Here is a 15,489-nt window from a genome sequence, read left to right as displayed (position 1 = left end):
TTGTACATATTTTTTCTCATTATGTTTACAGAAGTCACAATTATCCCCACCTATGACACTGATATCTTAGGATATTGGGTGGCAGAAAACGAGGAATTGCTGACCAAATACAAAATTGATTTGTCACCATCCGCCAGCCGTTGCACTATCAATCTTCAAGATCATGAAACATCATGTTCAGCATACCGTCTTGAATTCTAAATTAAAACTTTTTCGTTGCCATTTCCTTTAATATATTGTTTCAGCAATAAATAAATAATCATCTTCCCAAAAAACAGAGGCTTTCCAGCCACAACGAAATCCGGAAAACATTGGAATCAGAAAATTTTCGAAACGTCCATTTACAATTTTACGCCAAGGTATATCTAATATCTTCCTTGTTATTACCTCTTTAATTAAAATTATTGTTAAACGGTCTTCATAAAACCAATTAACTCAATTAATTAGATTAGAGATGTAATAGGTAGTCAACTAAATCACACTTAAATTTAGACTGGTTCGAGGAGAACAAATTTAGGACATTTTAAATTTGAACATTTAATGTTGTTTATGTGCAGTCTTCCTCAATTATTCTCGAACAGAATTATTGATGAAAGAATGTCGGTAAAAGTTTATTGAGACGTAAACACGTAAAATTATGTGTATAAATACAAATTTAGAATAGAATAAAAAATGTGAGCTATCGACATCAAGGCTAGAGATGCAAGAAATAATTAAATAGTTTGCATTAACTGAAACCAATTTCCATAGACAATCTGTATTTTATAGTAGGCTCACCGATATTTTAATATGGAGTAATAGAAATTCGCAAACACCGCCTAGAAATTTGTTACGTTCGTTGGAGTTAATGCTCTCGACTATGTAATTATTTCTGTTGCTTTATATGTATTAACAAACCTTATATATATCTGATGTGATACCCCTAGTTTTTGTTAGCATTAATAGTTGATAGTAACGGCGGTTAAATGTACTGAGGCCGTGTTTATTCATTTATTGCATTTTATACAGACACGCTTTTTTAGGATCACTATGCCAAAGAAAAGTCTTACGCTTCATTTTCCTTCGTTTTGAGTTTATGTGTTTTTGTGTAAATCATATTTATTATATTAGTATTAGGTTTATTTATTGATACATCTATTTAATGGCCAAAATATTAGTCGTTTCATGATTTTTGTTTTTTATTTCACTAGCGTTATTTATTGTTATACTGGGGCCTATAAGATACGAAATGCTTACGGTGTGATTGGTATTATTAGCGTTTATTGAATTTTATAGTATTATTTAGACCTAAGTGTTGTCGCTTTTTGAGTTCAGATTATTTGTTATTTTCAGATAGAGGAGGCTTGATAATGTATTTTGGTATATATTTATTAAAAGCGCAGAAACAACTTGGTTTAAGCTTATAAATTCGTATACGTGTTAGCTGTTTATGGTAGTGGGGCCACAGAATACGAACACTCGAAATTCTCTGAACTCGAAAATTGGACAAGTTAATTGAGGCAAAATTGAGCTTGTACTTAGTACACAATAAAAGATATTGTTAACTAAATATGTAAGTATGGTGCTATCTGAGTATGCCTTGAAGGTTTTTCTAAAATTCTCGCGAAGTGCGTCATCTGGAAAGTCGTGAAGATAAAATAAAATTGAATTCGGTAGAACTGTTAGAAATATAATCAGTATCAATCAATGTTTATTTATTTAAATTGTCACTTAAGTGGTCGTTAGTAATCTTCTTATTATTTTTTTTTTTCTTCTTTTGTTAAACGCACATTATAATGATTGATTTTTACTGAATTATATTATGTGAGAGAGTCACTTTATATTTATGTTGAAACATAAGAAACATCTAATGTTACGTGCAGTTTCACTTTAAATTATCTATATATTAAAGAAACATATAGCTTCTAGTCAAAAATTTGATCTTTTAGCTTAAAATGTTATAAAGTTACATATATTCAATCGCAATTAATGTATGGGATATGTATGAGAAAAAAATAAATTTTAAAAATAGTTCTGATTTTTATTTCAAAACCTTTAATGTACCAACTCAGTATCTTCTAGATTAAAAAATCTAGACATTCTCGAGATGGAATTAAATTTATTTGCATTAATTTACCTTAGAATAAAAAAAATATTGCCATTAAATCTTGTACAGTAAATGACAAAAAAGTTATGACGGTTTGTAAATGATCTATACGAGGTATATGGTACCCTTTACAGCATATATCAAATTTGTTTAAATTTTTGACCCTACAAACTTAAGTACACCAAGTTTTGTAACGTTGACACGTTTCTATCAAAATAAGTAAATTAACAACTTTTGTACTTCGTAATGTGACTTATGGTAGACTTTATATCTGAAGATAAAGGTTCAAGGTGAATGAAAAAATAGAATTTAATAGATAATCAGTCTAAATGGTTTATTAATAAAGATTATCACAATAGAAGGAATGAATGAGAATATAAATAACGAAAAAGTCTAAAAATGACAACATGCTACATTCTAAAACCTTGCATTTTATCTGTTATCTTTACAAAATAAGCAATTTTTCCTTCATCAACTTTATAGTCGTGAATCCACCTACTACCCCTCTTCAAACTCTCGTCGATTCCATCTCTCCAGACGCCAGCTGGTAAGTATATTTCTCTTTCCCTGGCGCCGGCATGCAAAATCGGAGCAACAATTAAGTTATCCCCTATCGAAAATTCATCCGTGACAGTGTGACAAGCCGGATCATTCGAATCTAACATCCAGAGAGGTCTTATTATTGGATATCCATAAACAATGGCATCATTTGAGAACCTCTTTAGGACCGGAGAAACCTAAAAATTAAATATTTGTAACAAGTCACTGCGTATGTTTAAAAATTAACCTCTTTGTGTCTGAATGCTGCCCATTGTATATCCAAATCCAAAAACTTCTTACTACCACTAGGAATCTTATTAAACCTTAACACGGGTAAAAATGTAGATAGTTGCAGCCATCTAATATACAATTCCTCGTCCAATACTTCCTCTTCAGTACCATTGGAGTGTTTTAGTTTTTGTGTTGGTTTAAAATCACCACCAACTGCTCCGGGAATAATAAATGGAAAACCAAGAATACCGTAGGTCAGAATCGTAGGAATTACTCTTCGAAGTCCTTCCCAAGAGGACTCAAATGGAGGTAAAAACACAAATGTAGGTGGCGGAGGTCTTTCAATCGCACTGTTAACTCCAAAAATGCTTATTTCATTTTGCAGACTTTTAACAAACAGTGTTTTGTATTGATCCGGATTGAGAAGTAGTTTTTCACATTGATAATAATGTGGCATATTATAAGCAGTACCTACATCCAAGTTGAACAGTTTAATTTTATATTTTTCTGTAATATTCTTTAACTTCTTTGATATCCATGTAACACTACGATTATTCGTAACGTCCAGTACACCGGCACTTTGTAATGTTTTGTATCTTGTCAAGGCCGGAATTCTTCTGTCACTAAATCTCTCCGATACCAATAAGCCCCTTTCTACTGCTTCAGCAAAATTAGAGCTTTCGGTGGAAATGTAAGGTTGTATTGAGAACACAATTCCAAACCCTCTTCTATGAAGTTTCTCGACTGTCTCTTCGGGAGAAGGAAACCGCGTCTCATCTAATTCAAAATCTCCGATGTGTTTTTGCCAGAATTCGTTAATGAGTATGTGTCCTAACTTCAAAATGTTTCCCTCTTCTGATTTACTGATTTTTTCCGTAATATTCGTAATGGCAATCGAAAATGCATTGAGTGTATCAACAGTGAGTTCCTCTTTGGTTGCAGTTGTCACTTCCCACAGTGGTTCCGCAATCATTTTATTAATAAAATCATTGTCTTCTTTTCTCAACTCATCCCAACGCGAACTCTCTGCAAATTTAGAATGAAGCTGTGACATATTATTAGACGCACATATGCTGTAGTTCAACTCAGCTGTAGGTGTAAATTTATTGGCGAACGCAAAATCGTCGTATTTGGCTCGAAGACACAATTCTTTTTCCGTTACGGAGACATACAAAGGAGATTCGTTGTCTATCATGACGACTGCCCCTTTAGAAGAAATAAAATAACGTTTTAAAACGTTGCCCCATTCGTGTTTGTCAACTGTTCCTGTTATAAACGGGTGGAATGTGTGATTTCCTTTTTCCAAAGGCCATGCGTTTTCAGCAGTTTGACCGCCTCCATACCTAAAATATGACAATTTTTCAACAGTGAAATAAGAAAAATGCGTTATTTTTTACCAGTGATCCCCATTCATGATGAAACAATCGGTAGGATCCGTACGTTTAGATAAAGAAATCCAGTGGATGTTATAACATTTAAGGTTGCGATACTTGTATCCATTAATGTAAAGTCGCGCGTTGTGCATCCATTCTAAACATTTACTGCTGTCATTTTTCACATGCTCGGGAAGACACGGCAGACTTTTATCATAATTTAGTGTTGTTCCTAATCGGACTTTAATTACTTCTACTCCGTCATCGTCGTATATCCTCATAACTTTCTTTACATTGTTTAATTTGATTTTTTCAAAATAAGCTTTATGTAGAATTTTTTGGTGGTAGAGGAAATAAGCACATATTATTAATACGACTATTGTAATGAATAATATCCCAACGAATATCCGAGTTTTGTAGTCTGGTGATTTCTTTTTCCACACCTCTGGTACGACCTGCACGAAAAACACAATATTATACACAAGTCTCAAATATTTTGTCACAGGTTACTTGAATTTTTTCCCGTAATAAGCTAGCAAATGAGTTATTTGACGTAACAGAGTGGGCTGGGGAATTGCTTCCAGATTCTTCATCTCCGGGTGGTCTAAGCATCCTTGGACTAGTGACTGATTTTCTTCTCGCATTACGCAAGGGAGTTCTGAAAACGTGTATTATTATTTGTATAGAACAACATACACTAATCTGAATTATGAAATTGTTATGAATAAAGAAATTTTAGTGTAATATTGTTTGTTCCCATTCATATTAAATTAAATCTTTGTGAAAATTTTTAGCGAAAAATTACCTATTAGATTTTATTTTAATCATTAACTTGTAACAGCTATTAAAAAAATTAATTGTTTATTTAAATTTTATTACTTATCATCTATAATTAAATTGATGCATTATTTATTTCTGTATCTAATTATTATTATTAAAAAAAATTGAAAATAAATCTACATGTATTTAAAATATGTTGAGAATATCTAATACAAAATAAACATTTCACATTAAATAAAATATACAATATAAATTACATTACCTTTTGTTTAGACATTTTCATATTATGAACCACATAATTAATATTTAACAAACTAAATAGGTCTAAAATTGTTCCGAGCAAAAATAAAAAATACTACAACATAAATTAAATTTCTATATTGTTATAAATTATACATGTAATATATGTAATTATTGCATAATAAAAAACTATATTTCGATTTCACAATAACTAGTTAATTACAATTATGCCATTGTAATAACTTTACATTTTAAAAAGTAAACTAGGAATTGAAAGACTCACCAATTAAAAACAAACTATTCCACTAAATCATCGCTCACAATTTCATAAGCAACTATGGCAAACACAGGGATTCTCGTACGGCATTTCAATCTCTTATCAACTTGGTGAACTCCGAGGGGACAATTGATAATTATTGTATTAAACGTAATAACGACAATCTTTGATAATATAAACACCAATAACTTGTCTGCTACTCAGTGTCTGACACCATATCTTCGGAGAGTAGGTAGGTATAAGTTAAATGGCTTTTAGTCATTCTATACACAGAAACTATCTCAAATAATCTCTAATTTGATAATAACAAACAAGTTTTACAAACTATAATTACAGTAATGATTTATTTACAAATAAATTTTTATAGAAATGCCTAAGTAAATCATTGATTGGTTTAATCAGTTATGTATTTCATTAATATCATAGTACAAATATTAAAGACCAATAAATATTTTTAGAAATTTTGCATAAATAACTTAAATGTACCAATTAAATTAAAATAATAATACTTGCATCTTTAATATTATTGGTGTTTGCAGTATCAAATTATTTAATCAAGCAGTTTATTCGTTTAAGAGGTCATTGTTCAATATTTTAATGGTAGTCTAGGAACTATGGTTCAACGAAAAAACAGTCTTAAGCTAAGTTAAGATTTCCTTGTCACGACACTGACGATGTTTGATAATGCAAATGTAAGAATTTGTTCTTCGTTATCTTAAATTAAATATTTAATTTAACATTGAGAAAAAGTATTCCTAAAATGATGTTTTAAAGATTATAATCCACGTACTGTTTTAAGATAAAATGCAATAGAGGAAACGGATATTTAAATTAAGTCTGTCACAAGGAAGTCGTAGAGTTTTTCGCTTAAAGGTATTAAGATAATTGACTGTCACTCATAATCATTCGTTGTTTGTATGTAGTTGCACAGTTTAATATTAAAACCGTATATCTAAATTAAGCAATTAATTGCGATAAAATAAAAAGTACAAACATAAGTCTATATATAAATAATTATTATTGTACAATATACCTAATATTGTGTACATGTATTTGTTATTGACAAAACAGTGGAAATTTTAATGCATTATGAAATGTATGTCAGAAAGTTAATTATATGTTCACCACAGAGGACGTGTCAATAAGAAAAAATTATCTACATTATCTTACTATAATAAAGTAATAAATATATTACCTTGTTTCTGTCGAATTTTCATTTTTGTCATTATTATCGATGAACTTAACAGTTTCAGTTAATTTGTTGGAACTCATATTTTTAATACATATACAATTTGTCACGTGAAATAAAACATCTTATCTAATCTGATTCTTATATACAAGTACAATCGAGAATTTCTCGCTTAAACCAATAAAATGACAATTTGTTGTTATTCGTCACAATGTATATATTACATATATTGTTTATACAATATTTATTTTAAATTGCACATTGCACATTAACACTTTTAATCAGATATCTTACAAACTGTTACATTTTAATCAAGGTAACAACTAAACCACTGTTATTTACTTCACAACAAATAAAGTAAACAATTTTATTTACATCATCATCATTAATTTTATAGTCAACATGATCTTAAGCAATTTTGTAATTTTATTGTTTATTGATATTCAAATAGCTCTGGGATTTCTAAAATTATAGAGTATCTAATAATTGCACCCGTCTAATGATACAATCATTAGTTTATTTATACCTTACCTGAATGTAGTAATTTCTTCATCTTCCGAAAGTTCATCTTCTGGGCTTTCGGATAACTGAAATAACAGTGATAATTAATTAAAATATACTTAAAATCAAAATTTAATTTAAAATAACCAATTTGCACTGTTTAAAATATTTAATTGTGGTTGCTTTGAAGATAAATGAATAAAATATAAAAAATATGTTAAGGTTATATCAAGAACGTAATAAATAAACAAATACAATTCATGCAAATGTGTCAAACCGTGTGCATGATGTTAATAATTAATTCATATTTCCTTAAATCATTAACATGTATTATTTCAATTTTAATAAAGGTAGAAATTCAATGTCAATATTTGAAATTACCTTTATTGTTGTACACTACTAAGTTATAGTAGTACTAACCTTCAAAACAATATCCCAACTAGTTATTATTTAGTTTTATTTGATTTTTTCTCAATATAGAATACCTGGCAGTTAGTGTCTTCACTGCTATCCGACGATGTGATCTCAACATTGTTTAATTCCGGAAATATACTACGCAAACTTGGTATTTTTCTATCGAATTCGTCAACCATCTTTTAATAATTTTACTATCACGTGTATTATTTTCACTTGGCATTAAGAAACTGTTTAAATTCTTCAAAATACGCATTCAAATTGATTTCACCAAGGTCATGAATACTACGTTTTGATAATTAGATATACTAAAGAATTCAACTTGTCTCTTCGGTCAATGTTTTCATTTATCAAATTTATTTATTTTTTACACAAATCTTAATAATTTATAGTTTTTTATTATTTAAAACATTCTTTACAGAACGGTGATGATTCACATGAAATTTGTATTCACGACACTTTTATGATTCACCTTCATTCATTTTGTTTTAAAATATCTAAATAATAGTTTCGTAGTTTATATATATTTATATAAATAATAAATATAAAAAATGTATAATAATAATAATAGAAATCATTTACACCAAAAATATAAAATTTATTGTAAATTACGTATGTATAGTTTAATGGTATCTATTAAAAAACTAAAAAAATAATGATAACAAATTGTCTTATTAACTAAATTAAACTCCCAAGAAAATTGTTGTCATATAATAATTTATAATTACACATAACTATGACAGCCATTTCCCACGTTTATTTATAAATTATATTTTTTTATTACTAGGAATAAGGAATAAATAAATTTGAAGTCAGTCACGAAAAGTAATTTCTAATAATATACCTGATAAAGTACACGAAATTGGATTTTAAAAAACATACAATTGAGGAAGTTGATGTCCTTGTCTTTATTTGTTAAATATTTTAAAAAGTTAAAAATACATTACTCTAATTACTATTCTGTATTAATGTGAACTACAGATAAAAAATACCTACCGCTGCAACTTTCTGCTTTAACACATCAAGATCATCCAAATTCGGCAGTGAAATACTATTTCTTCTCAAAGAATCTCTTCTATCCAGTTTCTCATGCTCAGGTTCCTCCGTGGATCCCTCATTTTGAAGTAATGTAGATTCTTCGTCCGCAAAAGGTAAGTCGTTCCTTGAAGATGAATCCACCACAATCGTTGGAACTTCATCAGCTATTTGGACCTTACGTTTATTCATTATTCGGACATAACCACATAAAACAATTACTAAACCACACCAAACAATCACTTAAACTGTCCGACGAAAACTAATTTAACTGCAGGTAATTCTAGTATAATAACACCTTGTGCATATCACTGGTCACAAAAAACGAAATAGATTTCAGAAACCAGCATATCTACGACAGTGGAGTCCTGCAACAGATTATTATGATTAAAAATGAGATATGTTACTAGTTAGGGTACTAATATTTGTAAAATTAATTAGATGTAAATCAAATATTTGCCATTCAAACATTAAAATTCGACCATAAGGTCTAATTATGCAAACTACCATTTACCTTATGCCGTCACAAATTTAAAACATTGTTTCAGTGATGTAAAAAAATAATTAGCAAAGTCAATATTGTTTGAACATATAGGTGCTAATCTAATTAGTCGAATAAATATTTTTTTAACAACATTATATTTCACTTCTCGTTTCACTACATTGCATCAAGATGCTACGGTATCATGGTCCGTGCGCGTTGTGGGATTATTTATGCAATATCTTTTATTGCTTTTATTAAATACAAATACTGCATAGTTAATCAATAAATGTGCATTTTTATATAAGGAAAAAAAGAAGAATTAAATTTACTTATGAGATGTGGAAATTAAATTTAAATTGTCGTAAAACATAAATTTCATTGACTAATTATATTATAAAATGAATAAAGTAAATTTTATGATAAAAATCTACGAATTTACTGAATACTACTAAATTTATACTTACTTTAATTGAATAAAATACATTAGTAACTGTAAATGTATTATCATTTATCCAAATAATAAAAAAATAGTTACTTTTTTGAGTTTATGTTTAGATAAAAATTGATTGACACATACACAAAACAAGCAAATACTCAAAGCTTTCATTAAATATTATACTTACATTAGACACACTATAAATTACACTGTGTTCACATAACGCGCTGTTTTAATTGAAGGATCTGTTCAAGAACTAACATTTTACACGTTATACGTTTGTTATTATGGCAATGCCATACAGGACAACGTCACTGTCGTTTTTTTAACTGCATTATTAGCAACTAAAATTACAAATTTAATCTAAACGACTCTACATGAGACTTAATTAACTGCGTCCTACACGCAAGAATTTTTTTAAAATTGCAGAGAAGCTAATTTAAAGCTGTATTTTATTTTTATCTTATTAAAGAAAATATCACCTACAAATAACTTAGATATTCATTCTTGATTTTAAACCTTAACCCATAATATGGTTATTAATTTCAATGCTTATTTACGTAGGTAATGTTGTAACTATGTACACACGTACTTATATTTAAACAAGATACAGTTTTTTGTTGTTCATATTGAAATCTAACTCTATTGAAATGCATGTACGTAAAGAGTCAATTACAAGGACGTATATTGGTGACAATTTGTTTCGTATTAATCCACTTAAAACATTAATTCAATTTTTATTATAAATTGTAATGATTTTAAATAAAAAATAAAGTTTTATACTTACTGATTGAACTAACTTCTTGGACATACATTACTTACTATTCACCAGAATAGTTATAAACTACTGTTGCATTGTAAATATAAACGGAAGAACAATATCATTCCTACATAATTTTGCAATTCTAAAAGTCTAGTTAATAACAATAGATGTTGAAATTTGAGCTTTTAATGGGTACTTAATTTAATAAAATTGCAGACAAAACACATTAACATCTTTCATTACATAAAATTATGTTGAAGGATCAATGTTAAGGTTAAACTTATTAGAAGCTTTATAGTATACCCATATTAGAACAGTTTTTAGGTGTGGAAGACTAACGAACACCCAAAAGACATCCGTTTTTGAATAAGCAATCCTCATAAATCAGTTACTTACGGCAAATATCACTATTTATGAGCAGTTTATCTTTTTTACAAAACAATTACTGAATATATAAATAATTTAATAAAGTATTAATACTGCTTATTAAATTTTATTACTTACACAATAATGTAATTAAACTAGTTTTGGTTAAAAGTCTTGTATTTACAGGTACAATATTGGTCCGACGAAAAACAAGAATTAAACATACACGTTCGAGTCTCTTGTTGGTCCAAATACAATGTCATAAACTTGACTAAAATTACTGACAAAATGTACTTCAAGACCTTCTGTTATGAATGAAGGCAAATCATTGTAGTCCTTTTTGTTTTCTTCGGGGAGAATTATGCATTTAATACCGGATCTTTTCGCCTAGAATAAAATTACATGCTTAATAGGGTAACATAGAAATAAATGAAATTGCGTATTAAAAATTTAAACTTTTTATTTACAACAGTACAAAAAACTGGAATAAAAAATGTAATAAAACATTTTATTCACATAGATTCTACTTATAAATAAAATTAAAGCTCTAAAATTCAGGAATAACAAACATTAAACATAAGTAACAGCTTATTTGTTATTCCTTAAGAGTAACGAAAATAACAGTACACTCAACAAAGTACTTTGTAGACCTATTCCCTATGCTTTTCCAGCCTCTTTGCTTTTGTCAAATACAATATCATAAATTTCATTGTATTGACTAACAAAATGGACCTCAATTCCATCAGTAATAAATGATGGCAAGTCATTGAAATCCTTTCTGTTTTCCTCAGGAAGGATTATGCATTTCACACCAGATCTTTTGGCCTGAAAACAGGATGATTTATATCAATAAAACGAACATTTTGGTTTTCATTTGCATATGGGATGTCCAGGAATTGTTGCAAGGAAGTGAGGTGAAAAGGACAAAGCATGGGAATATATAAAAATGAACAACACACATCCTAAGCTACTTACCGCAATTGTTTTTTCTTTTATGCCACCTACTGGCAACACTTTTCCCATTAATGAGACTTCACCTGTCATTGCCAAATCTTGTCTAATTGGTTCGTTTTTGGCTAAAGACAACAGGGCAGTGACAATAGTACAGCCCGCACTTGGACCATCCTTTGGTGTTGCTCCTTCAGGAACATGTAGATGCAAATGACTAGTGAATTGTAGTATATTAATAAGCATACTTAAATTTATAATATAGCTTATAATACCTATTAAGCAAGAATTTATTATCAGGATCGCACTTGTTCAGGAAGTTTCGTGCAACCGTCAGTGCGATTTTTGCAGATTCTTTCATTACTTCACCTAAATGACCTGTCAGTTCTAATGATCCCTCCACTTCTTTATCAGTTGGCAGCCTCCTTGTGGTTGTTTCAATGTACAATGTCGAACCACCTTAAAATTTAATTGTTTTACTTTCTTTTACTCCATGAATGTAATTTAATGTATTAAAATATTATTTGAGTTAAAACTTTACCCATTGCTGTCCAAGCCAGTCCCATAACAACTCCAGGTGGCGTAATTGGATACATTCTGTCTTGTGTGAACACAGGTTTACCTACGAATTCGGATAAATTCGTTTTGTCCACCGGTACATATGCGTTTTCTTCCTTTACTACCTTAAATGCTACTTTTCGTACAACCTGGAAAAAAATTATTTAAACTATTCACATATACTAAAAATATTGCCATTGTTACCTTCTCAATGTGCTTTTGTAAATTCCTAACTCCGGATTCCCTGCAATAATTCTTGATCAAGACCCCAAGTGCATCATCAGAGACAGTTATATGTTCAGCTTTTAATCCGCTGTCCTTCATGGCCTGAGGAAGTAAATACTGTTTTGCAATTGCCAATTTTTCGTCAGCCACATATCCGGACATATCAATCATTTCCATACGATCCCTCAGCGGTTCTGGAATTGTTTCCACAACATTGGCAGTGCAAATGAACAAAACTTTAGACAAATCGACGGGAACATCCAAATAGTGGTCTAGGAAATTGGCATTCTGTTCTGGATCTAACAATTCCAAGAGTGCTGAACTTGGATCTCCTGAATAACCTCTGAAAATTAATGCGGTGAAAAAAATTGGTTGCTTAATGTGGACAACTTATTACTTTCCGATTTTATCAACTTCATCTATAAGTATTAGAGGATTTTCAGTCTTGGTTTTTTTAAGACACTGGATTACTTTGCCAGGCATCGCGCCTACATATGTTCTTCTATGTCCCTTAATTTCAGCCACATCAGTCATTCCTCCTACTGAGAATCGGAAATACTCTCTATTTAGAGCTCTAGCAATTGAACGCGCTAAAAATAAATCATTGTTATGGGAAATTCTAACAAGTTTTAAACAAACCATACCAATACTCGTTTTTCCTACACCAGGAGGGCCATGGAAGCATAAGATTTTTCCCTGAGTACTTCCTTTAAGTTGACTTACTGCAATAAATTCCAAAATTCTCCTCTTAATGTCTTCCATGCCATAATGATCTTCATCTAAGATTTCAGAAGCTCTTTTAATGTTCAAATTTTCTTGGCTCTGAATTCCCCATGGCAATGATGTCAACCAATCAAGGTAATTTCGAGTGACGCTATTTTTTATTAATATTACATCATTAAATATATGATATGCTATATATTAGGTATACATACTTAAATTCAGAACTGTGTCCTTCCAAGAAATTCAATTTGTTCAATTCTTCATCAATTACAGTTTGAACTGCTGCTGGCAAAACTTTGTCCTTAATTCTTTCTCTGAATTTTTCACCAATTGCATCTTTATCCTCTTTTTCCAATCCCAATTCCTTTTTAATTACTTTTAGTTGTTCCTGCAGTATGTACTTTCTGTGATGTTGTTTCACTTTCTCTTCTACTTCCCTTCCAATTTTCTGTTGTAACTTTGAAAGTTCATATTCTTTTTTCAGTAAAGACAATGACAGCATCAGTCTTTTTGGAATCTAAAATAATATCATTTTGTACTTTTAAAAATTAAAATAAATAAAGACACTCACATCAACTTCTTCCAAAACCTCTTGTAGTTCCTTACCCTCTGCAGCAGTCAAAGCTGCACCTAAATCACTTAGGTATACTGGATTGTCAACTACTCTTTGCCCCTGATGCATCATTTGTTGCAAACTGTCCCTGTACAATGGATTTAAGCTTATAATGTCCCTAATTGTCTTTATCACCTCCTGTGTTAATGCCTTAACTTCCTCTGTTTGTCTAAATTTGTTATGCACTACATTCTCCACTTCAGCCATAAGTAACCCTTCACCCAGAGGTTTCTTTTCGCCTCCTGCATCCTCAGCTTTAGATTCGACTGTGGGTTTCGCGTCTGAACCAGGTTTCTTCATCCGGTTCTTGTGTCGATTGTTTCGTCTACGCTTTTCACTTTCCGCCTCGTCTACAAATACGTTCATTGTTGTATTAAATGGTGGGAAACGTAGTTTCATTTCTACAGCAAATAGGGTTGCATCAGAAACAATTCTACATATCCATATTGGAAAAAATAAATTTATTAGGCTTAAATATTTATTTATTATGTTTTATTTGAAATATTTGTATTATTACTAAATGTTTTATTTATGTCACGTTATTATTAAAACATATATACATACCTTTAATTTTGTCATCATTTTCAATAATTTGTCCTGTAATTTTGATTCTTCTATGTGCCATCACTACTAATCTTAGCCTATCTCCCAAATCCTGCATCTCATGAATTTGAGCAAACACTCCCACATTATATACATCATCAATACATGATACAACTTCAGACTCATTGTCCTCAACTCTTTTCAAAAATATACCACAATATGGTTGGTTCAACTTGACTTTTCTCCTGATTAATTCAATGAGTTGTGGGTTAGTTAACTGAAACACAGTTCACTGGAGACTGATACAACTTACAAATTAAAAATCATACCTCAATGAGCTTTATAAACCTGGGAAAGACAATGTTTCTGTTGATTGCAATAACGGGAACATGAGGCCACACATCAGGCACTGCTACAGTAGCCGGCAACTGTGGATTAAAATGTTCCTCAGAATTCCCTCGATGCTCATCATCACTCTCTTTGCTTACGTAAAACCTTACACCTGTTAGAAATTTTGTATTGAGACAAGTTCTTTTCAGGAAGTTGCTCGTGTGGGCGCTCCTTAAACTGCTTAGAAACCTGGTTTGGGGCACTGCTCGAATTAGACCGCAATTTGAGGTTAACTGGACGTTCGCACGTGTAGAAAGGCTGTACAGCTCTGATATGGATTTTGAATAGGTTGTTAGGGCACTAGGACTTTTTACCAGTTTTAGTATATGCATTTTTGATTATATTATGAGCGCACGAAGATTCCAGTATTCATTTCGAAAAGTGACTTGTCTCAGAAGTCAAAATATTGTGCGTTGCCAACGTCAGAACATCAAATCACTATATACGTTTTCGCTATCAGAATATTCCCGAAAAAAATATGTAATAATTATTTGCACAAGCAATTTATGGGACATTCCATACCAAATTGACTTTGGAGATTTCGCTGAAATGTTTGTGCGTCATATTATCCCCCAAAAACAGCACAAAAGAACTATTCAATTTTTCTGTTCCCCTGTTGAAAATGTTTCAAGAACATAACTTTTATTTTTTTAACACGGGAAGTCAAATGTTGCAATTTTTTAATTTTGATGTTTTACAATTTGCCTTTTCCGTGGACCACTTTTTCTTTTTATTTAATATTGTTTATATAATATTAGTTGTTAAGGAAAATAT

General features: G+C 30.4%; 3 protein-coding genes across 11 annotated transcripts in view; 1 reads left to right on the top strand and 2 right to left on the bottom strand.

The window, feature by feature from the left end:
* Nucleotides 1-2,010, top strand: part of LOC109607133 (microtubule-associated protein futsch) — a 155,697-nt gene extending 153,687 nt beyond the window's left edge. For both annotated transcript variants that reach the window (XM_049964709.1, XM_049964708.1), the window contains exon 6: nucleotides 32-2,010. In XM_049964709.1, the coding sequence (XP_049820666.1) occupies nucleotides 32-201 (170 nt within the window). In that variant the 3' untranslated portion in view covers nucleotides 202-2,010. The remainder of the gene's footprint in view (nucleotides 1-31) is intronic.
* Nucleotides 2,011-2,403: 393 nt separating this feature from the next.
* On the bottom strand, nucleotides 2,404-9,034 carry LOC109599963 (myogenesis-regulating glycosidase). Of its 5 annotated transcripts, none has more exons than XM_049964857.1 (6): nucleotides 8,628-9,034; nucleotides 7,248-7,303; nucleotides 4,741-4,888; nucleotides 4,255-4,685; nucleotides 2,874-4,200; nucleotides 2,404-2,823 (listed from the first exon to the last, which is right to left on the bottom strand). In XM_049964857.1, exons 1-6 carry the CDS (start codon nucleotides 8,856-8,858, stop codon nucleotides 2,497-2,499), a joined length of 2,520 nt encoding a protein of 839 aa, XP_049820814.1. In that variant the 5' UTR covers nucleotides 8,859-9,034; the 3' UTR covers nucleotides 2,404-2,496. The 5 variants fall into 5 exon arrangements, with proteins under 5 accessions (XP_049820814.1, XP_049820815.1, XP_049820818.1 ...); XM_049964858.1 differs by lacking the exon at nucleotides 8,628-9,034 and adding an exon at nucleotides 7,703-7,846; XM_049964861.1 differs by lacking the exon at nucleotides 8,628-9,034 and adding an exon at nucleotides 7,638-7,656.
* A 1,788-nt stretch (nucleotides 9,035-10,822) lies between these two features.
* LOC109599976 (lon protease homolog, mitochondrial) lies at nucleotides 10,823-15,123 on the bottom strand. 4 transcript variants are annotated; one of them, XM_049964755.1, is made up of 12 exons: nucleotides 14,814-15,123; nucleotides 14,655-14,753; nucleotides 14,347-14,602; nucleotides 13,741-14,183; nucleotides 13,382-13,686; nucleotides 13,091-13,320; nucleotides 12,844-13,036; nucleotides 12,426-12,789; nucleotides 12,205-12,370; nucleotides 11,939-12,122; nucleotides 11,691-11,880; nucleotides 10,823-11,102 (listed from the first exon to the last, which is right to left on the bottom strand). In XM_049964755.1, the coding sequence occupies exons 1-12, from the start codon at nucleotides 15,045-15,047 to the stop codon at nucleotides 10,932-10,934; spliced, it is 2,835 nt and encodes a 944-aa protein (XP_049820712.1). In that variant the 5' UTR covers nucleotides 15,048-15,123; the 3' UTR covers nucleotides 10,823-10,931. The 4 variants fall into 4 exon arrangements, with proteins under 4 accessions (XP_049820712.1, XP_049820709.1, XP_049820711.1 ...); XM_049964752.1 differs by having other exon boundaries at nucleotides 14,655-15,123; XM_049964754.1 differs by having other exon boundaries at nucleotides 13,741-14,132; nucleotides 14,655-15,123.
* Nucleotides 15,124-15,489: the final 366 nt, after the last annotated feature.

The sequence above is a fragment of the Aethina tumida genome, chromosome 3 (genome assembly GCF_024364675.1).
Source record: "Aethina tumida isolate Nest 87 chromosome 3, icAetTumi1.1, whole genome shotgun sequence".
Taxonomy (NCBI): Eukaryota; Metazoa; Arthropoda; class Insecta; order Coleoptera; family Nitidulidae; genus Aethina; species Aethina tumida.
The sequence above is the reverse complement of the archived record's forward strand: the minus strand, read 5'-3'. Positions and strand labels throughout refer to the sequence as shown.